At 43.3% G+C, this 23803-nt stretch overlaps 1 protein-coding gene across 3 annotated transcripts in view; it reads right to left on the bottom strand.

Annotated features, from left to right (window-relative positions):
- Window positions 1–23803, bottom strand: part of Ferry3 (FERRY endosomal RAB5 effector complex subunit 3) — a 34145-nt gene that overhangs the window by 5585 nt on the left and 4757 nt on the right. For all 3 annotated transcript variants that reach the window (NM_001106623.1, XM_087657024.1, XM_087657025.1), the window contains exons 3-11: window positions 22993–23138; window positions 21281–21462; window positions 17904–18003; window positions 17684–17805; window positions 13147–13253; window positions 12675–12872; window positions 12022–12150; window positions 7460–7534; window positions 3546–3748 (exon numbers count right to left, since the gene is read on the bottom strand). In NM_001106623.1, coding sequence (NP_001100093.1) covers window positions 3546–3748; window positions 7460–7534; window positions 12022–12150; window positions 12675–12872; window positions 13147–13253; window positions 17684–17805; window positions 17904–18003; window positions 21281–21462; window positions 22993–23138 — 1262 coding nt within the window. The remainder of the gene's footprint in view (window positions 1–3545; window positions 3749–7459; window positions 7535–12021; window positions 12151–12674; window positions 12873–13146; window positions 13254–17683; window positions 17806–17903; window positions 18004–21280; window positions 21463–22992; window positions 23139–23803) is intronic.

Raw genomic sequence — 23803 nt, 5'->3', positions numbered from 1 at the left:
CCCTGCACAACTCACACCTCTATATCCTGGGCTACGCCATCTGAGTTTGTAGAATAAACTTCCTGACCTTGAATGGATGTTTAAAATTTAACAAAAAGAAAATCTAGAAACCACCCAAATGTCCCCAAATGGTAAAATGGCTAACTAACTGTAGTTGAGCCATATCACATTATATATAAAAAACGAGAAAGAAGAGTCCACAACCACAACGCAAAGCCAAAGGTGTGCTCACAAACCTTATACGGAGTGGAAGCTCAAGAGCCAAGACTCTACGGAAATGAACTCGACTAGCCCACATTTCAAACATTTTTTCACGTTTCTCTCCCAGCACCCATCTCATCTGTTTATTAAGAATCAGTTCTTCTGTCCACTCTGTGGATCTTGGAGGTCAGACTCAAGTTGTCAGTGAGCTCTCTCCAGCCCTTAGCCTACACTTCCAAGTGAAAATCAGGGATACCCTTGGACGGAGAGAGGTTAAAGTAGCTCAGAGTACCCCAGCAGCTTCTAGGGTACAGGAAACGCTCTGTTCTGTGTATGGTTTGGGTATGATTTACAGGGGTTCAGTCTGACAATCTGACTGGACTGCTTGTGTGTACTAGGTACATGTACTCAAAGCCTCTTCATTTCTTTTCTTTTTTTTTTTTTTTGGTTCTTTTTTTTTTTTTTTTCCGGAGCTGGGGACCGAACCCAGGGCCTTGCGCTTCCTAGGTAAGCGCTCTACCACTGAGCTAAATCCCCAGCCCCCTAGCCTCTTCATTTCTAATCGCAATTGCAAAAGCCACAGCCCCCAAAGCATTCCAGGAGTTATAAGAGAGCACAAAGACAAGTGGGGACTCAGGCCCGGGCTTGAGTCGGGCTGACTCCAATAGGACAGTGTCTTTGGGTCACAGACAGATAAAAGCCAGATGCTCCCCTCCCCCACTGCCCAAGGCTGGTTTTCCTTTTCATTTACTCTTTCTTTCAGGCTGCAAACAATTCCGTAGCTTTCTTGTCTGTCAGGGTATCCGGGATTATTTTGACACCTTAAAGTGTGGCAGCCACATCCAGAGATCCTGTTTGCTTGAGGGGGAGAAACAGCGTCTGAAAACATATCTGCACAAACTTACAGCACACACCTCTGTATCCTGGGTGTGTGTCGCATAAACTTCTCGACCTTGAGGATGTTTAAATACAGCAGATGGGAGGCCTGTGGCTCAATCTACTTTTGTGAATTAAATTGGACACTTCCGAAACAAACTTAATGTTCTGCAGCTGGCTGTCCCAGTTTGAAGGGCAGCTTTTGTAACATCGTGGGAGAGGGAACGCTGTAGTATCAGATGTCTGGAAGTCAATCTGAACTGAGTGACTTTTGGAAACAGTGTTTTTGAGGTTGTTTCCCACCTACGTTATAACCATTTTTATAAGCTGGTTAACCAAGAACCCAGCTGCAGGAATGTCTGGATGTTTCCTTGTGGCAGAAATTCATCACAGTTGTCACTCCCTAAAGACCCTTTTATAGATGACTAGTTAGTTAGTAAGTAACTAGTAAGTTAGTAAGCTTAGTTAGTAAGGATCACGAAAACATTCTCCACAGAGCTGAGATTCTACAAAGCTTTATCCATTTCTCCTGATTCCACCCTGGGGAATGCAGGAGAGGCTCCAGGAGAGGACTGGGAAGCAGGGAAGGGTGGGGCGGCCACCACAAAATGGTAACACAACCCTCTTGACTAAAACAGCAGTAATGTGCTCACTGAGCAAAGACCCTGGCCTTGAGTGCAGGCTGAAGGTCACCTAGCATCCTCACTGAAGTGAACTGATTATGAAGTGTTTATACAGGTTGTAAGTTTACAATAAGGCCTTTTATTTTGTTTTGTTTTGTTTTTTCTTTTTTCTTTTTTTTTTTTTTCCGGAGCTGAGGACCGAACCCAGGGCCTTGTGCTTGCTAGGCAAGCGCTCTACCACTGAGCTAAATCCCCAACCCCAATAAGGCCTTTTAAATACCACCAGTTTATACAGGTTGTACGGTCACAATAAGGCCTTTTAAATACCGCCAGTTTGGGGTAGGGAGCAGTTCTTCACATCCCCTGCTATAATACAGCACTTGTACAGATTTTTATTTTGGTAATAACTTTTGGTCATTGTGTTGGATGGTTTTATGTCAAGCTGACACAAGCTAATGTCATTTGAGTGGAGGGAACCTCAATTAAGAAAATGCCTCCATAAGATTGGGCTGTACTCAAACCTGAAGGGCATTTTCTTACTTTGTGATTAACGGGGGAGGGCCCAGCTCATTGTAGATGGTGCCATCCCTGGGCTGCTGGGTCTGGGTTCTATAAATATAGACTGAGTAAGCCAGGAGGAGCAAGCCACTGAGCCGCAAGCCCTCCACAGCCTCTGCATCAGCTCTGCCTCAGGTTCCTGCCCTGCTTGAGTTCCTGTCCTGACTTCCTTGGATGATGAGCAGTACTGTGGAAGTGTAAGGCAAATAGACAACTTTCTTCCCCAAGATGCACTGGTAATGGTGTTTCCTCTCCAAGAAGCATTGGTAATGGTGTTTCATCACAGCCACAGTAACCCTGATAAGGACAGTCATCAGTAATCAAGCTTCCAACCCGGCATTAAACCTGCAGGGCAGACAAGTTTATAAAGACCTTTGCTTCGTGTAGTGGTACATGTGTATAATATTGGTACTCTGGAGACAGAGGCAGGTTTGAGGCCTAATCATGAGTTTGAGGCCAGCCTGTGCTATACTGAGTACCAGGCCAGCCAAGGCTTAACTTGTCTCAAATAAATAAAGGAAAATATATAAATAAATATCCACACTTCCCTTACCCCTTCCTCAAATAAAACAAGTGTCCAGTGAGAGACCTGCTTGGCAACTCTGTATCTGCTTGTTCTGAGAAAAGGTTAACTTCTTTCTGAGGGGACTCTCTGGAAAGGACTCACCTGCACACACAGGGTTGCAGCTCATTTGTTCCTTTGTTCATTTGAAGTTGAAGTTTAGACTTTGTTTAATTTATACAACATATTCCCTGTACTTAGCTTTCTCATGAGGGAAGACAGCAGAAAGGAAGCAACCACAGAAGCTGTCTGGAACTAACAGCGACAAGTAAGTCACAGCAGCTAATGAAACGGCAGACGATGGTATAAACCACTGTCTGCACCATCACACACATCCTGGAGAAGACACTGAACTGAATCTGGCTTCTTCTTGCTGCCTACTTATATGCATTCAGAAGGTGAAACTAATCCTAGCATTGGCCAGAGTAAGTGAAGGTAAATCCATTGCTCCTTAAAGTAAAACGGAGAAGGAAGAAGAAGCAGAGGTGAATCGTGGAAGAGAGGCAGGGAGGCACATTTCCTATCAAAGTAAAGGATCCTCTGGAGTCCCCGTTTACACTGTAATTTCCTGAGCATGATTCACTGTTTTCTATGTCACTCATTTAACTGACCCAACAGGAGATACAAAGGCCCAGCAGTTACAAGAACAGGACCCCTTTAAGATGTAGGCTGTTAACGGGATTGCTACGTACCACGTTTAGTAAAGGTCAGTGTTTCCTGCTTACCTCTGACATATCATGCACCAGCAAGAGAGGGATGCTTATCGTTGTGATATCGTGGGTACAGCAAACCTTGAGTATATTTCGGAGTCCCATAATAGCGGGATCCCGAGCAGTGATGTTTCCTGACTTCACGTTGTCATCCACACAGAGATGGAAAGCAACGTGGATTTCCGAGAGATTAGAATGACGTGTAATATAAAATTCTCCTGTGAACAACAAATGCAGCCATGATTCTCAAGCGCATGAGTCACTCTCATCCACAGCTTTATAAATAACCACAGGGGGAGGGGGGTAATGTGTTGACATTGTATCAGGAAGCCAGTGCGAGCACTGCTCCTTACTCTCAGAGAAAAGCAATTAAAGTAAGAGATAACGGCTAGTTTGTCAAGAGGATCACAAAGTGGTTTGAGGTGACCCCTGGATTATAGGTAAATGAGTTTATGATCTCCATTCAACACAAACACTTAAATGTCAACCTAAGATCTAGAACTGTGACCTGGCTCCTGCCTTCCTGTGTCTTGATTGCTCTCTCACATCTCAGGTGACTGGCCAATCTCTGCTCATCAGTTTCTCTTGTCAGAAGTGGAAACTGCACTTAAACTCCCTCCTACACGTCTGTCCCCATTCACTCCTTCACTGGTCCAAAGCGGTTAACACACACTGGGTATCAAATAAGCCCACATGGGGCCTTCCCTGAGTGCTAGAGAAGGAAAAGCAACACCAGTGGCCGTGAGAATCCAGGGTCCCTTGAGCAGATAAGGGATCTTAACCTACAACTTGAAGACAGTCTGTCTTGTGATACATAACCTCACTTTGGAATATCCTACTGAGTGGCAAACACCATTGCTTTATAACTGTCCTGACACTCAAGCAGAGGAGAAATGCTGGGCTGGCTCTGTTGCATCCACACATCAGGCAGCATACATCCTGTATCGTCATTACCGAGAACAGGCTACATAGTGACTCCCATTAGAAGTTACCCACCTTTATGAAAGCGTGGTTTAAAATACTCTAAGGTAAGTATAGTCTGGAGCATAGACTAGTACACGAATCGACGAGCAGCCATTATTAACTAGTAAAGTTGCTAGAATGTTTTAAGTATAAACTTTTATCTGAACGTTTTATTTGCTTTTCATTGAAATTTTTCAGGGCTGTAAAAATTCAACTATCGAAAACAGTTGAGAGCCAGTTGTAAATTGCCTTGTTTGTATAGATGAAATTTGTCTCCATAAAAGTTACAAGTCAGTGGCTTAATTACAAAATAGGTTCATCTACCTGCTACTTACAACCTCATCATGTTTTAAAATTTATTCTCCTTTAATAAAACAGGGTATTTTGTTTATTAAAACCAGTGGCCTGGACTGCCACTCCACTGGTGGGGGTGGGAACGCGAGTGTGGAAGGACTCAGCTTTCTTTAAGGGCTGGCCACTGGAGTTTGATCATGCTACAGTGAGTGTACAGGCAACACAAATTAGGCTTGGTATCTTTTTCCTCTTTTCCTCCTCTTCTTTTATTTTTGGGGAGGTCATAAAGGCAGGGGGTGGACCTGGGAGGACTGGGATGTGTGACTGAGGTGCATTGTGTGAAATTCCCAAATAATAAAAATATTTTGTAAAAAAACCCAAAAAAACAAACAAACAAAAAACAAACCTAAAACAAAATAATTTCAGGAATACAGAAAGAGCAGACATGTACTTGTTTTCCATATTTATATGAGATAGTGTGTTTGGGGAAAATATCTTATAGAAGCACTTTGGGTAGGAGAGAGGGCTCAGCAGATTAAGGCGTTTGCTGCCAAGACTGATAGTATGAATTTGATCCCTAAGATCCACAATGGGAAGAAGAGAACTAACACCCATGACTTACCCTCTGGTGTGAACATGGACACACATGTAAACAAGTGTAATAAATGTATAAAGTGCTCTTGTATAACAGCCACGACTTATCCTCTGTGTGAACATGGACACACATGTAACAAGTGTAATAAATGTATAAAGTGCTCTTGCACCGCATCACCTTTAGTTTCCAGTGTGCACAAGCTGGACTTAAAGATGCCTCTCACAGAATCCAAGCAAAAGCTTTTCTTTAAAAACAAACAGGCAAACAAACTAGAAGAAGAACACAGATGGGGCTAGAGGTATAACATAAGCCGTCCAAGGAGAAGTAAAGAGGAGATCATGCGGCCGGGTGGGGCTGGTCAGAATGGTACAGACTCATCTATGGGCCCCGAGACAAGTCTGCCTCCTGAATGCCTGCAGAAATCTCAGTGGAGGGGCTCCCAGCACTGGGATGGGCTGTGGGCCAGCAGTGAGGGAAGACAACTTAGTGAGCCAGTCAGGTGCTCCTAATCCCCAATCTGGCACTGCTTTGTCCGTCCTTAAATGACTCGCCTCCTGGTCTCATTTTACCCATTAATAAAATGGGGGCCAGTGCAGACGCTGGCAGTAGTAATGAATTACTAAGATACCGTAGAGAAGGGTCTAGGTTGGAAGGGGAGCAGACCTGCTGTTCTCCAGCATTCTTTGGCTAGGTGAGACGTGGACTCACTTCAACTTTCTCACCGGCACTTTGCGCAGAAATGTGGGAATCAGGCTGACTGCTCGTTTTATGAGGCTGCTGTGAGAACTGATGGCATAAGCTGTTAAGTATGAAGATCATAATAAAGAAACAACTATTCCTGGGTTATGGGGAAAAGATATAGGATAAAAACATATTGTATAAAAAATTTTAAAGGTAAAAATTAAAAAAAATTAAAAAAATATGTAATATACCTTTTTTTCTTCATGATTTAAAATAAGTTCTGATGGAGATATTTTTATCTCCTGTTAATATGTTGGGTATGGAAATTCAGATGCTGTCAGTATATGTGGTAGGCAATTTAACACTCCTTTCTTACCTCAGACTTAAGGCACACCATTCCCTGTTTAGTGTAACAATGATACTAACTCATAGGCTTTTTTTAAAGGAAGGAAGGAAAGGAACTGAACAATGAGAGATACAGGCCCTTCCACATAGCAACAGCCACCACACTCCTAGAAAGCCAGTGTGATGACTCAGATCATGGGTCTACAAAGAGTAAGAGACAAACAGCCTCCTGTTCCACAGAGGGGAGGAAACGGCTGTGGTGAGTCTAACATTATCCATGAAGGCAGGAGATGCGAAGGTGGGAGGAAACTTGGAGGCTGATGACCGCAACCCAGTGGGCTATGCCTTCTAAGGTAAATGCAGAAACAGGAATGACTTTCCCCTAAATTAGTGACGTGGCCTTCGTGTTCAAGGTCTGAGGAAGGAAGTGTGAGAAAGCACCTAAAAGAGAACTGCAAACTATCAAGGAAGGGCTATTTTTGAAACTATAAAACCTACCACTGTTTAAGAATTCATATTTACAAAGCACACAGGGCTTCTATTTGGTGCCTAAGTACCAGTAAGTGAATTTAACCGCAAGGAAAATAGAGCTTGAGTTCACATTAAATGTGTCCAATAACAGTAGGGGGAAGACACAGGCAGGAGGATGCAAAGGGGGACTTGAGCCTGCATCAAAAGGCAATGCCCCAGTCCAACCATGTTCATCTCCACACACCACTGCTTATAAGTTAGAGTAGAAACACCTCCTAGCTCATTCCTTAGTAACTAAGACACAATGTATGGGAGAAAATTAAAAGTATAAAATCATGAAACCTACATGTAACTTTGTGGTTTTTCTATATGGACGTAGAAGTCATCACTAGTATAAAAGTGAGGCTTTGCACTGGAGAATATCAGTGAATTATACGGGTTCTGTGGGTATCAGTGCTGTTTCAAAGGTGTATATGGCTGAATATTTTATAAATGGTTCCCAGAAGAACACATTTCAAATCTACTACTTTAGTGTGTTTGACTATCAGAAAGTAAGAATTTGAAATAAAATAATACTCACCTGGTAAAATATTTAAATAGTTTCTCTCAGCATTCTTAGATTTCTCATCACTTCCTCCATTTTGGTTTCCAGAATCTATTCATAAAAAATATAACACAAAGAAGTATTGCCCCATATGAAAATATATTACCCCTATTCTTTCAAAACAATCACATAGAAAAGTGTGCTTTGTGCCTCAACACTCTTGGCACTCTGCCCAGGCTTCCTTCACATGGACTTACACATTCACAGGCTCTGTGACCTCCCTCCCCCTTCCCTCCCTCCCTCCCTACCCCCACTGTTGCAAACACTAAGCATGTGCACCACAGTTTAGCTACATCTCTTAATCTTACACGGAGAAGAAACGTTTCAGTAAGCTGCTATCTAAGCAGGGGAGCAGAGACAAGAGGTGGGGCCAGCCTTGACCCCTCATGGTTCGACCACATTGGACTTACCAACACCCTAGTTTTCTTCTGAGAGGTCAAGGCACTAAGTTAGCTGCACATGAAATAACTTCATTAGATAGCTGTGGTGCGGCCATCTTTATTTTTAGACTCTGACTCACTGTTGTTGCTATAACCTGCTTTGGACTAGATAGACAAGCTAGCAACACCAAGAATCATGTTATATTCAGCACACTCCTTAAATTTACTGTCTTGTCTGACACTATATACAACAACTTTCAAGCATATATATGATACTGTTTCTGAACTTTTTCAGACAATCAATAATTCTTTTTTTTTTTTGAGGCATGATATTTTCTTAGAAGGATAAATGTTGGTTAATGAGAGACATTTTGATTGAGCATACATTGTTAAGACTGAATACACTATTTAAATATATGCCCATATTTTAATAGAAGATACACCTTGACTTCATAAGAATCTCTTGTCAAAAATAGAAAATGAGTACTATTTTTCAAAGTAGCAGTGTTTTAGTGGTGATCTACTTACATCAGTTAAATTAAAAACTATTTTGGAATCTATTTTGAAATGGCATTCCATATCCCATATTAGAAAAGGCAGACTTTCAAGTTGCTATGAACAGTACACACTGAAACATTAGCTCTGGAACACTATCTGGATATACTAAAGGCATAGTGTTGGCTAGTGAACACTGACAAGTTGACTTACACCAGTAAGTCTAAACACACAGTTAGGAACTAGCAGAGAAAGTGTGAGCACAGTAGGTAGACAGAAAGCTCTGAGCTGTTCATATGCGTGTCTCATGCAACAGAGCAGACCCTGGCAACTGACGTGCTGGAAATAAGCAGCGGGTTATAGCACAGACACTGAGAGAAAACTCTGCAATTCTGATCACAGGGGGAACGAACAGACTCCCTACCAGAGAAACAGACCCAGGGGACAGCACACCAAACAGTCAGCCCCGAAAACGTGTACACAGTAACATTACATGGAACTGAGAATTTGTACATACAAATAATATTAACATGCAATAACAATGCATGAAGAAAAGAGGCCATGAGTTTGAAGGAGAGGGCAGGGGCATATGGGCAGGTTTGGAGGGAGGAAAGAAAAGGAAGAAATGTAAGTAAAATACAATCTCAAAATAAACAGAAAAGGGAAAAAGAAACAAGAAAGAAGAGCTCACAGTCTACTCTTCTGTCCATGTTTTTATGAGTAACACTTTGCTTAGCAATATAAAGAGGTGATATTTATTTAAAAATGTGATGTCCAGGGTGGAGAGATGGTTCAGTGGCTAAGAGCACTGACTGCTCTTCCAGAGGTCCTGAGTTCAAATCCCAGCAACCACATGGTGGCTCGCAACCATCTGTAATGGGATCTGATCCCCTCTTTTGGTGTGTCTGAAGACAGCTACAGAGTATATAATAAATAAATAAATCTTTAAAAAATATGATGTCAGGTTGGGGATTTGGCTCAGTGGTAGACCACTTGCCTAGCAAGCGCAAGGCCCTGGGTTCGGTCCCCAGCTCCAAAAAAAGAAAAAAAAATGATGTCATATATCAGTTTTATCATGAACTGTAGAAACACAGTGAACGTAGCAGCCACAGTAAAAAGTGGATGAAGCACCTTGGGATAAACAAGTATTTGTACATCAGACTGCAAGCACGATGAATGAATATGTAGTCATGTGCAGAAAAAGAAGACTCAGAAAGTGTTTTTCTAAGACTTTCTCTAACATACAAGTGCCTTTAAGAGGCTGAAAGAGGATGACCACAGGTTCAAGGCTAGCCTGGGCTACACAGCGAGTTCTGGAAAAGCTGGGGACATACTGAGATACCATCTTCAAACAAACAAACAAAAAAAAAAAGAAAAGTTATCTTTTATAAAGTGCCTCATTCTATTGACTTATTTAAATTACAACACAGTTGCTTTAACAAGAACAAAATACCACCACACACACACACACACACACACACACACACACACACACACCGCCTTAAGTGTGGGTGGTTTAAAGGCTTCCTGTTGTATACTGCATGCTATCGCTCATAGACTTAAATCTGCCTCCTTCTCCCACACTGATGATCTCCACCTTCATGCGTTTCGTCACTACTACTGAGATTAAAAACCATTGGAAGGAGCTCGAGGGAGTAAAGAGAAGGGTAAAGTGATATAATTATAGTTTAATTAAAATGCATTAAAAATTTAAAACATAGATGTGAAAATATTTCTGATTACATCATCACTAGCTGGAGAGGTGGAGGGAGAGGATCACAGTAAGAGCACACGCTGAAGTGCTCTACACAGTCCTTTGTTAGGATGGCCTCCATACTGGCTTCCTGACCTGGGCGTGGCCCTGAAATGTACAATTATTTATTATTATTTATGTACTGCTCCTTACAGTTAAAAATGAAAGAATAAACACCTACTGACAGGGGACGAACCAGTACCAATACCCTGCAATGCACTACTACAGACCAGCAAAGACACCAAGGGCTCTGTGGACCGGTGGAGATGATCTGCAGGGCAGGCCCTCAGTGCAAACGCATAAGGAACGTGGGCATGGAAGGTGTCACTATTCGGAAAGGACAACTAGACACACATGCTTCTGCACACACACACCCATCTGGAAGGCACAGGCAGGCAGGATGGGAAGGAGGGCAGCAGCCCCCTTCCATCCCAGTTTTCCTTTCTGTCGTCTCAGTTATTCACCACCAAATGTGGTCCAGAAGCATCAAACAGCTCCAGAGAAAACGGCCCAGAAGTCATCAACTGCATGCCAACCCATGTAACAAGATGAATGTCACACATCGTACTCTGTTCCATTCAGGGCATGACTCATCCCCTCAACCAGCATGAATTCTAGCTGCTGTGCTGTCAGATCGAGGGTCAGAATCAGTGTGCCTCAAAGCTCGAGACCAGTGATGCTGACAATCCAGATGTGACAGAGAGAGGCCACTTAAATGCTTCCCTTAAGAGAAGGGTGAACCCTGAGGAGTTCTGCACTGCAGTAATAGTGAGGGTGGGTGCGAGTTTAGCACTGCCGTGGACTGCAGCACCTCCTGCTGCTCCTGCAGCACCGTCGAGAAGGCAACTCTTACCTAGGACAGTCTGGAACCGTCGAACTAACAGAACAGTGTAACAGCTAACATGGACGAGGAAAGGAGGGAGCACTGAGATCTTGGGCAAGGGATAAGCAGTTTGCTCTACAGTTGAGTCAGTTTCAGGTGGGATTGGGACCCACTACACACGCAACACTTATGAAGACACTGCTGCACGCTCTGACCTCAGGGAACCAAGTAGCAGCCTCTCGGGTGACAGACATTTTGCTTAGTTTGAGGTGATTAGTGAGCTATCATATATATAGCTATAGTTGGAAGATGTAACATCCCTCATTGGCTACTGATTTAAATGCTGGCTTCCCGATTGGTGGCACTCTTTTGGAAGGTTCTAGAATTTCAGAAGTTGGGGCAGAGGTAGAAGAAGGAGGATAACTATAAAGTATACTCAGTAAGTTTGAGATTTTTCCAATAAAATTTCTAAGAAATTTGAAAAGGATGTTGCATTGTACATAAATATAGGGAAAAAGTCTTTCAACCACATCAGTTTCTCTCTCTCTCTCTCTCTCTCTCTCTCTCTCTCTCGCTCTCTCGCTCTCTCGCTCTCTGCTCTCTCTCAGAACAACCAAAACGTCCGACCCTAAAGTCAAAAAGTCAGAGATGGCACAGGGCTGGAGAAAGGGCTGCAGTCAATCCCTAGCACCATACGAAAATAAGAATAAGGAAAAATTCATTTTTGTTCCATTTTAACTCTGACTTCAGTGCCCTTTATAGAAATGATTCTATCCATTAGAGACAGCATGGATCAAAGCAAACTTTTCGAAGGCTCTTACTTTAACTAAAAGAAATTTTAACATGGTTTTTACTAAGGATCTTGAAAGAAAATCAATTGAAAAAAAAAGAAAGAGAGAGAGAAAAGAAAGAAAAGAGAAAACTGAGGGGAAAACTCTAGCTTCTGAAGACATTAAATTTTGTTCTTTTTTTCTCTCCCAAGTCCCCCCACTGTGAGCTTGGGCGTGCTTCAGTGCTTGCCTGCCTTGGCCTAGAGTGTGTCTGGGGCAATAGTAAGCCCAGGCTTTAAGGATGCTGCATTACTGACCGCGTGCCTCCTTGCACTTGCTCCTGCGCTGGGTTCGTGCGTACAGCGCCACCTGCTGGACAACCTCCAGTTGCTCCTCAATCCGCGGGAAGTGGAAGTCCGTGCATTCTTGGCAAACTGTGGCAAAATCTAAGGGATCCAAAGTATCGTTCTAAATGTAATCCATCAAATACTTATCATTTACTTATAGAAGGTGATGAGATCTAAGCGGGATAATGAAGTTTGTAAATATGATTTCTTGATGTTTGTTAATAACAGCACATTAAATTAGGGTACAACAATTTCTACCAACACTTCACTCTCAGGGGTAAACAGTCCACAGACAAGAACATTCTAATACAAGTCCAAGTCTTCTTTAAATCACACACACACACTCTGATGGTAATCTATCCCCAATCTCTGTAAACAGTAAGAAGTGTTCCTTTTGTTTGACTTAGAAGGCAAGGGGGACACCGAGTAACGGCAGGCCCTGTTCTAAAATGAAAAATGCGTTTATAGTTGGATTATCACTTTTACTTCTCTGTTACTTCAGCACTTAGCAAAGGCAGGAGGACTGCTTTGAGTCCAAGGTTAGGATGGGCTACAGTGTGAGAAGCCTCTCGGTAGGGGACTCAAGAGAAACGTGGTGGTGAGTACCTGAGGTGCCTACCCACCTCTTTTGATGCCGCTATATGAATTAATCCGATTGTCTACTAGTAAAACCAGGCCACAGAGGGACGTGGAGTAAAGGGACAGTGCCGTCTGGAGCCGGTGGAGCTTCACGCCGCTCCCCTGCGTTCTCTTGTGCTTACAGAAGTCCAGCATGTCTGCCCTCAGCAACCGCAGATTGTGCATGGTCTTCAACTGGGCTCCTAGGGGTGGACAGGACAGAGACAGAGACTGCTACAGAAATCCTATAGCAGATGCAAACATCTGTGGCAAGACCCTGGATAGATCCATGTTCCAAATGGTAACTACAAGTGGGCTCTCTAATCTCCCATTTTAATAGCCATTATAATTTATCTGCAAATATATAAGCTAAAACATAAATTCTAGCCTCTGTGGAGAGGGTTGTGAGCTGGGATCAGCTGAGGGCAGATTCTGCCGACTGCAGGAACTGTGTCTGAAGTTAAAAGGCTCCCATACCCAGGTGAATGGTGAAGCTTTCTTCCAGCTTCCTCTGCTCCTCATAGATCCTTCCAGCGGCGTCCGCAGATTCCCTGAACTGACTCGGCTGCACTTTAATTTCTTCACTGGAATTAATACAATTACTGTTATTCTCATTGTATATTCATCAGGATTTTTTGTTAGAGGAAAATAAGTTCACCATGAAATGTGAGAGAGCCAAACAGCTGACGCAGAGCTTAGTTTATTCCTAAACTCACGTTAATCCATGGTGACAAGTGAGACTGTAGCAGCAGCAGGTTCTAAGAGCCCTGCTTGTCCTTCCACTTCCTCAATAAGCATGTGGGCTATTCTCTTCAGTCATTGCAATATCAACTAACACAGCACCACTGAGTATTTCCTAGTGGTTTAAAAATGATTCAGGGATTAAGTGATGAACTAGTATGTAATATCTTTAAAAGCCACATCAGTCATACTTAAAAATTCTCATAATGGCAAATTCTAAACAAAATTATAAAACAGATGAGGGGACAGCAATGAAGATTAAAAATTAAAAACTTGGGCTGCTGTGGTGGCTCAGCAGGCAAAAGCTCTTGCTTCACAAGGCTGACACAATGTTAAGTTCGATCTAGGGAGGATTATGGAAGGAGAAACACAACTTCTGAAGTGTACACACACACACACACACACACACACACACACACACAATGATGATGACCATTACAGTGATATAATGACAGTAATTTTAAAGACAGTTTTAAGTCTTTTTAATTAAAAGGCCAGATTAAAAAAAGGACTGAAAGGTTCCCTTTGGCACTCCCTGGTCTGGCCGCATTTCCGTAGCACTCTCCTCTCACTAGACAAGCTCACTCTTTGCTCTGGGGAAAAGTTATCCCAGAGAAGCCATGACCACATAACTGCTCGATTCAAATCCATGGCACTAGGCAATGAAGGAAAGCGAATGGCAAAGTGTGGCGTGGTCCCATAGGTGCAGGACATGAGGACAGTCTGCTTCCATCAGTGCACACTTGACAAAGGCTGTTGTCCATACAAGGAGGTCGACAGAAATCAGCTGACAACCTCACCAGCATTCTGAAAGGCCACGCAGGGTAGAAGTCGCTTTGGACCAGGTCGGAGACACAGACTCCTGCACCTGAACTCTCTTACTATCTTCACAAACTGTGTTCAAGGAACAGGGGACAGGAGCTGAGAGAAGCCTCTCGGAAGGCCTGACATCTGAGCCAGACATAAGGCTTGCTCCAGACCGGAGCTGGACTGACAGGCACCAGAACTGGACCAAGGCAGGCCAAGGCTGGGGTGTAGCTCAGTAGTAGACGGCTGGACCCACAGTAAATGATAAAACCAAGACTGCACCGCTGTGAGCAGGACAACAGCATAGAGAGGGCTTACTCTATGGCACAGGTTTGCAAAGACTGCTGGGTGCCGAGGATGGAGGAGTGTGGAGAGAAAAGCTCTCTCAAACCCCAAGTGCCAGCCTAGAGCAGCATCCAGCTACTGTAGAAACGAACCCTTTTGGGAACTGAGTGTACAGACAACAGGTCTGCTGCCCTGCTGACAAGATGTCCATCTTCTTAATAGTGATGGCCCATTAACTTCAGTACATAATTGCTGTTTAGCTAAATATATTCCTCTTTTGACAAGGTCTTACTTTGTAGCCCCTTGATAAATAAACCAGGCTGCCTCAAACTCAGATCAATCCGTCTCATTTCTGCTCAAGTGCTGGGATTACAGGCATGTGCTGCCCTCCCAGGTAAAATCTCTTAATCCAATACCTATAAAGCAGGAGGAGGGAGAGCTGGCTATGTAGCACACACCCAGAATTCCAGTGCAGAGAAGGCACAGGAAGGAGGGTCACTGCTAGCTCAAGGCTAAGCTGGTCTACAAGAATGAGTCTGCTTTTACAGGGTATGGGTAAGAAAATGAAAAGGTAACTGAGAGCAGGAGAATCCACAAAACATCTGAGGACAGACAAACATCCAGATGGTGACAAACATAGATGATGAACAGGCAGAGCTTTCACAGCTTGGTAAGAAGAAAACGATGCAAGGAGAGACACGGGGATAAAGTCACCACACCAATATCTGTCTAACACACTAGGCATCGGGGACCCAGAAGTGAACTTGGAATGGGAAGTCCCAGTCATGCCCATCAGGATGGAGTGCTGGCCAAGGCCACAGTGCGGCGACCACTCTCAGGGAGGCTGATGAGATGGCAAGAGGAGATAGTGTTCTATATGAAGAGCACAGAGAAAATGCCATGTCTTGACTGTGGTATAAGTTTTATGATGGTAAAAATTCCTTAATCTGTGCTCCATTAAAACAGGTGAAGAAACTCTGGCCAGGGTCCGCTAACAATGGTGCCCCAATGTCAGCAGGAAGCAGCCATAGAGAACACCCACTTACCCAACACCCATGACCCAAGGTTGAAGCAGAAGGGAATGAAGGGACTCCAGTCAGCCCAAGCATGGCAAACATGGCTCTGGCAGGCCTTGACCTTCTTCCTCCTGACACTGAATACCAATGCCATTTGAAGTCCAGCAATCAAAAGCCTCCCCCCTTGGCTCACCTCATTAACAAGCCCAATCAATATTAAACACCTCATCCTAACACAGGGTCCCCTTGTACCTTTATAAATCTCCCTTTTCCCATGCACCACATCTGTCTCTTCTCTCCAGTGGCACTCCTTTGTTTCTGTGGGACAAATACTCTTTCTTCCCTTCCTCATTCCCTTCCCCTTCTCCCTCACCCTCTATCTCCTGCTATCGTCTCTTATTCCCTGACCTCTGTCCCTCTGGGGCAAATAAATCCATGTGCTGAGAACTTGAGCTTAGGGGTCCTGAGCTGATACTGGTCCCTTTAACAGGTGGACTTTACTTCATATCGTTTATCCCCTAATAGACCTAAAACAGAATTTGTGCTGCTTGTGGAAACACCTACAAAAGGTGATAATAGTAAAAGCATTTTTTCCTGAAGACATAATGGTTTAAGAAGCAGCAGTTAGAGGTCAGAATTTACACAGTGCCCTGCACACTGAGCCAGAAAGCACAGCGGCAAAGGGATGGGTGGTTTCTATACCAAAACCTTTTTAGCTCCCTTAAATCCTTGGCTTTCAGTAGCTTGCCTACAACACATAGTGTATGCTCTACACTTGGGTCAGTGCACCCACTCATGCACAGAGAGCCCACGGCATGCTGGGTCTTGACCCCTGAACCCTACTGTTGTCAAAATTCTGGCTTCGAAGTAAAGTGCCTGGGCTGTTCCTAGAAGATGGAACAGTTTTGGAAAACAGTGAAGCAAGTTAAAGACCGTCACATGCAGGAAAGACGTAATAGAACTGCCACGGGGAGGTTTGACCAGCTCCTTTCCTGTCTGTGGAGGCATGTGTGCACACAAAGCTGTACACGTGTGAAGCTCAGGGGACAAACTCAGATCATTACCGACTGAGCTCGTTCCCAGCCTGACTAAACAGAGGTGCACCTGTGCGTCCCTCATCCCAGTACTTACTGAGTGTGCTAGGTGCAGGGTCAAGGGGGCTTGGCAAACCGCTGTCAGCTGGACAAAACAGACAGACAGCCCCTTACCCCGAAAAAAGAAAGAATGGAGAGGGAGAGGGAGAGGGAGGGGGAGGGGAGGGGGAGGGGGAGGGGGAGGGGGAGGGGAAGGGGGAGGGGGAGGGGGAGGGGGAGGGGGAGGGGGGGAGGGGGAGAGGGAGGGGGAGGGGAGGGGGAGGGGGAGAGGGAGAGGGAGGGGGAGGGGGAGGGGGAGGGGGAGGGGGAGGGGGAGGAGAAGAAGGAGAAGGAGAAGGAGAAGGAGAAGGAGAAGAAGAAGAAGAAGAAGAAGAAGAAGAAGAAGAAGAAGAAGAAGAAGATATATTTCTTACCCTTAATGTAAGACTACTGGGAGACTGACACGACATAGAGACAATGGTCATCCAAAGCCAGCCTGGGCTGTACACCAATGTTTATGACATGGGCTAGCACATTCTGGAAACAGGGTTACTGTACTTAAAGACCTTTTCTCTTTCTGCTTACTGAGTGTCTGGCTTTCATCCAGTCATGCCAAGTGTAATACAATGTAATGAAATGAAAGAAAAATACCTGTAATTCCACCCCTTAGGATGCTGAGGCTGGGGGATTTCCCCAGATTCAAGGCCAACCTAGGCTAAACGCCAAGTCTGAGGTCAGCAGAGCTATATAATGAGAATCTGTCTCAAAGAAACACAAAATAGGGCTGGAGAGATGGCTCAGTGGTTAAGAGTACTGGCTGCTCCTTCCAGAGGACCTGAGTTCAATTCCCCAGCACCCACATGGTCACTTACAACTGTCTTAACTCCAGTTTCAGTGGATCCAACACCTCACACAGACAAACATGCAGGCCAAGCACCAATGCACACAAAATAAAAATAAATACATTTTTAAAAATTAGAACTATAAAGTCTTTGATTTTCATCGTCAAGCATATGTAACCACCAGGACTCAGTTTTAGAGTAAGCATCAACCATGATAGAAGCACGCGACACGACAGTGGAGGGTCAATACCTGAGGGAGCTGTTGTTGGGGTTTTTTAGGTCCTGATGAAGCTTTATCACCCATTCCTGATATTCTTGCTTCTGGATAGCTGTAGACTGTTTCAGTTCGTTTGACCATTTATTCTCTAAGTCCTAAATAGAGAGAGAGGGTCCCAAGCAGCCAGTTTTTCACAAGAAAGAGGAAACACAATGACATATGTAAAGCCACCGCTACCCCTGCTCTCACTTACCTGCTGGGATTCAAAGTGCTGGGCAGCCAGTGAGTTCACATCTTGATCTGTGAGCGACTTCCCCAGTTCCTGCATCACCTTTTCCATTTCAATGCCTTGTCTAAAACACAAATGAACAACTGAGATATGTTCACCACAATTTTAGGGCACACGGCCACAAGTGAAAACATAATTTTTAACTTATGATAGATAATATATCTAAGGATTAAAACTCCAACACCTTGAAAATGCTCTGAGTCCTTGAAAATGAGTATGTGAGAACTGACAGTTATGTCTTCAAGCCCGTCTCATAGGCAGCCAGATCACTGTCCTGAGCTTAATCCATAACTGAAGACAGATGAAATCCAAGCAAGCTCTCGGCTGCTCCACCCCTTCTCATTCAGGTCCTCAAGAAAAGCTCTACAGCAGCGTACGCTGATTCCCCAGGCAAGTGTGTGTGAACTGACACGAGCTCAATGCAGAGCCGGTCTACTACACCCGGAGACTGCGATTACACAGTTACGTCACAGTCACTTTAAGAAGCAATGCGAACTACAACCTGGCGATGTAGCCTCGTGCTACTCTCTTCACTGACCCAGAGCAACAATGGACAGAATGGGTCCCCTACAGGAGAAGCCAGACAATGGTGGTGGAGGGACAGACAGCAGTTATTTAGCCACGGTGACTAGGAGGGCATTAGGGAGGTTCTGCTTTGCTGGAAAACGTCTATTTCTTGATTGGATATTGGCTTGCTCTGTGAAAATTTTCCTGAGCTGTACTTCTAAAATTTATTGTCTGTTCTGACTGTATTAAAGTATCTTTTAATATAAATGCATTCAAAAAGTATTCTAAATGATATTTTGAGGGGCTGAGAGATAGTTCAGTCGGATGCCTCATACTCATAGAAAAGCTAAGAGTGGTAGCATAGCTGCACCCCTAGGCTTGGGAGGCAGAGTCAGGTAAAGTCTGGAATGCACTGGCAGATATGGAGCCAAACACACAGGCTCCAAGTTCAGTGAAAAACCCTGTCTCAAAAAGTATGGTGGATAGAGACTGAGTAAGACACTCAGTACTGACCTGGCCTTCACATATATTACATTACATTACATACATACATGCATACATACATTCATACATACATACACATACCACCCACCTACACACATGAAAACACCCACATGAATATGTACATACTCCATACATATACATACAAAAATAAGTAAAGATATAAATTTAAAAATATATAATAAATAAAATTAAACAGTTTTACTGCCATTCTAGTTAAGTAATTTGTTCTTAAAACTGAGTTTAAACTTACTCAGAACATTTAAGTAGGATAGGTATATGTGATAAATTTACACTCATGAACACTTTGACATCTGGAAATATTCTGTATGCTATAGCTCCCACTTCACTACATGCAATGAGATGATCCCATAAGCCCTTTTGTTTGGTTTGGTTTTGAGACAGGGTTTCACTACACAGCCATGGCCGGGCTCGTGCCTCTGCCTCTGGAGAACTGGGATTACAGTGTGCACCACCACTGCTGATCATTACTGTTTCAGAAAGTCCAGTGACTAGTACGCTTATAAGTGAGATTCAGTTAGAAACAAAAATGTCTACAGATTTGCATTAATATTTTACAAGTCCTCCCCCTGGTGGATGAAAATATTATTGCCTTCCTTCTAAAGTTTAAAGAACTGTCTAGAATATGGTTTCATAAAAGCAGGATATTTCTCATTAAAAAAGACAAAAACAATTCAACAAAACTTCATGAACATTTACATCATCCTGAATGTTATCTAAAATGTGGTTAATCATGTAATTATTTTTAAAGATATTGCCTGGATTAAATTCAAAAGAAAGTTTATTTTATTTCATATAATGTGTTCACTATAGACTGGCTCAGAATACCAAGGATGACAACTGTAACCTGAATGTCAAATGATAAACAGTATTACTTCTCTTAAAAAAAAAGCAAAAACATGAAACAAAAAACTTATTCTACAATAGAAAAATCATTAGTTCCAGAGAGGGTAAATAGTCGGTGAGTTAATTCACTGTCTGTGGTAGAGTAGGAACTGTTTCAGAGAATAATAAACAAACAGAATGGGAATCACTTCTGATTTAGAAAAGAGGGCAGCCCGACCAGAGGTGAACAGACAGGGTCTTCTCAGGAGGAGCAGGCAGAACTAGTCAGGAGCACACGGGAGTCAGCAGAAAGGAACCCTTGGGACTCACATGGCCTTCCAGACAGAGCGTTTGCATCATCTCTGCGCACCCTCAGCATGCTGTAACTGATCTCTAGCCCTTCCCAAGGCTAGTGCAACAATGTAACTAGTTGTCATACTGCATTACTCAGCAATCGCTACCACAGAGAAAGGCTGAGAATGTTCAGAACAGGTATAACTCTCTTCCCCTCATGCTGTTGGCTGGCAGTTGGCTGAATCTTAGACACAAGGCTCAAAGCCTGGGCTCACTGTTCAGCATCATGAAAGAAAAGAAATCCATCTATGGTTATATTATATTTTAATCTCTTAACTATAATAATTAAAAATAAGGCAAATTATTCATACACTGTTAGTCTTATTGTTTTCTTATGCGAGGCTAATGAGAAACACAAGCACATGGCGGGTCATTTCAGTTGACTTGTTTGGTATTAATATTAATTCAGTCACAAAAAACAAGTGTTATTTGCTCTTAACAAGCTTCCACAACAAAAACACCATGCAAGTAGTATTAAAATTCATCCTGATGGTATGTATACCCGTACTTTTAAATAAATGCTTTGAAGTAATAAATGATCTGCTAAATCCCATGGATGGTCTAGGAGGATGCCCTTCTTACATCACACTTCACAGAACAGAGGGAGGGACCTGAGAAGTCACACTTTATACTAAAGAAGCTGGCAGCTTTCTACTTGCTCTGAAATGTGTATCCAAGGAAGCACTCTTCATGCTGTCTTAGGTAAACTATTTGGAAGGAATTCAAATCTGATTAAAATTCCGAGATGATTCTAGGGTTCTTTTTATTTTCTTCCTAATGCAAGATGCTTATAAGATGACTGAGAGTTGCCATGGCCTAGAGGAAGACCACCCACGAGAGGTTCCCAGCAGGCGTAGAACAAGGAGGAAGGGCTAATAGTTCTGAAGTCTTTCTTATCCACTGGGATAAAATTCTAGTTTTCCTTGGATAAATCAGTGAATTTATGGAACCCAAGGTTTCTCACCTGCACAGTGAAGATGCTAAGTGTGGGGCTGTGTAAAGATCAAAGAAGACAGCTCATTTGAAGCATTTCCCAAAGTGTTGTAATTTTATAAAAGTGCAAACAGCCTGCCCTGAAGGTTAACATATTTCACAATGTAACATTTAATTGTAACACAAGAAATGAGTATTACCTCTCTCGTAACTTTTTCAGCTCCACATCTCTTTCGCCAATCAATTCTGAGATGCTAACAAAGTAATTGTGTTCCAGATTTAAGAGAGTCTCAGAGGCCGGAGAATGGATTAGGTCATGGTACACATCTGCAAAGTCTTCATCCCAGTTAGGCTCCTCAGGTCTCGCATGCTCTAGGGTTGTCTGTGAGATGACACACATTCTGTCATGTCAGAGCACTGCTGTTTAACATGCTACTGGAAAAAGCATGCATATTACGACTGTGCTTTTGCACAAGGACACAGAGACCCTGCACTTACACACATGTAGATGTTATTCTAGGAATCTCTGAATATAGAAAAAGAACACAGAGAGGAGAGATATGACCTAACTTGTTATTATGAAACACCTAGGAAAAGGTATGAGGTACTCCTGCAGAACAAGGGAAGGAAGTGCCCAGGACAGTAAGAATGTCAGTATGTCACGAACTCATTCCAATACATGATGTATATGGGTGCCTGCACAACAGTATGAACAACAAAGCTAACACCATCCCGGTCACCATCCATGTCAGGACAGTGGGACTTCTCACAACCACTGACTTGAGTTGTATTTGAATGTGTTTTATGACAAATGTCTCACTTGGGGTTACTATGGCCATGGTGAAACACCATGGGGAAGAGTTCATTTTACTCACAGTTCCAGATCATTATCAAGAGAACTGAGGGCAGGAACTCAAGCAGGGCAGGAACCTGGAAGCAGGAGCTGATGCAGAGGCCATGGAGGGGTGCTGCTTAGTGGCTTATCCTCGTGGCTTGCCCAGCCTGCTCTCTTACAGAACTTGGGGCCACCAGCTCAGGGATGGCACCACCCACAATGGGCTGGACCTTTCCCATCAATCACTAAGTAAGAAAATGCTTTGTAGGCTTCCCACAGAAGATCTTATGAGAGCAGTTTCTTAATTAAATCCCCTCCTCTCAGATGTTATCTTGTGTCAGGTTAACAAAACTATCCAGTACAATAAATATAATTTGTATGTAATAATTTATAACCAGAAGAAAAATTGACTATTAAAAATGTATTCTAAAAGAGTCAGAAGTTAGTAAATAAGAAAATGATGTGTGTGGTGTCTTGGATTTCACGAAACAGGGCACACTAATCACATGACTCTACAGAGAAATAATGACATCATGAAGACAGGTGAGAACAGAGGTTAACCGAAGCTGAGAATAAATTCTGGTCACTGCTGTAGGCTGTCAGGTGACAGACAAGACATCAGCTGGACCGGAACTTCAGACTGATTTTTTGATGTAAACATGTTCCAAGGACTATGTAGGACAAAGTAGCTTCATGTTTCCATAGTCACTATTCCAAACATAGTTCATAAAAAATAACAAAGATTGTTTTTGGGCCCAAGAAACTTCATTGGGACCTACATGGTGGAAAGTAAGAGACGATTCCCTTAAATTATCTTCCACAAGTGCTTGGTGGCACAAGCAACCCATACACGTGTACACACACACACACACACACACACACACACACGTAAAACAAAAATGTAATAAGAATACTTTGTCTTAGGAGCTCATGTTGACACAGAACAGAAACATATACTGTATGTAACTGGTTTGCACAAAAACTGGATTCTATACTTTGTTTCTTACGACTTCAACAACTAAAACATCTTCATAAGGTCTGCGGTGTCTGGAAGCAATGCTCTGACCCCCATCTCACCTCAGCATACGCTTTGGCCCATGTACTCGCCAGCTGGTGTAGATCTACCTCACCAGACTTAACCGCCTCCAAGCATGCTTCTGCATCGCTGTCATGGTCTCTGAGGGACTCTTCTTCTATAAACCGGGCCAGAGCTTCTTTTAAGTCTGTAAGAGGGATGACAGATGCCATTTTCAGCAAGATGTACACATGGTAGGGTAAAGCACTCTATTATGAAAGCTAATTTTACCTCCATTCCAAATGAGCTGAGTGGTCCCCGAGACCCACATGATGGAAGGAGAGAATTAAAATTGTTTTCTGACTGCCACACATGTGCCGTGGTATACACATGCACACACAGAGGTGTAAATAAACAAAATGAATAAATGTGCAATTTTTAAAAAATTTAAAATGTAGAATCCATATATCTAACAAGTTTCCAGTGAGAGTGTTTGTCTGGGATGAAGCAACCTCTAAGAACTACTAATGGGGTGAGGACATGCCCTGTTTGTGTCCTGACTCTGGTTTATATGACAGGACAGTGCTAGAATGCTTCTAGCTTCCCTTACAAACTGTTTTCTGCTCTAGTTGGTAGCCCTGGGAGAACAGGGCCTAAAAATAAAGCTGACTCCTCACCACACAATGTCTTTCATGACTCGGGTGTACAGGTTCCTGGTTGTTTTCATCTCAGAGAGAACCTCAGCTGAGAGAGGACTCCAGTACAGTGTCATGCGCACAGGCCTGTGGGGCGTGTCCTCGATCCTGACTGATGTGGGAGGACAGATGGGGTGGTATCTCACCTCTGGGCTGGTGGTCCCGAGTACTGGAAGAA

Source organism: Rattus norvegicus, chromosome 4, assembly GCF_021556685.1.
Source record: "Rattus norvegicus strain SHRSP/BbbUtx chromosome 4, alternate assembly SHRSP_T2T, whole genome shotgun sequence".
NCBI classification, from domain to species: domain Eukaryota; kingdom Metazoa; phylum Chordata; class Mammalia; order Rodentia; family Muridae; genus Rattus; species Rattus norvegicus.
The sequence above is the reverse complement of the archived record's forward strand: the minus strand, read 5'-3'. Positions and strand labels throughout refer to the sequence as shown.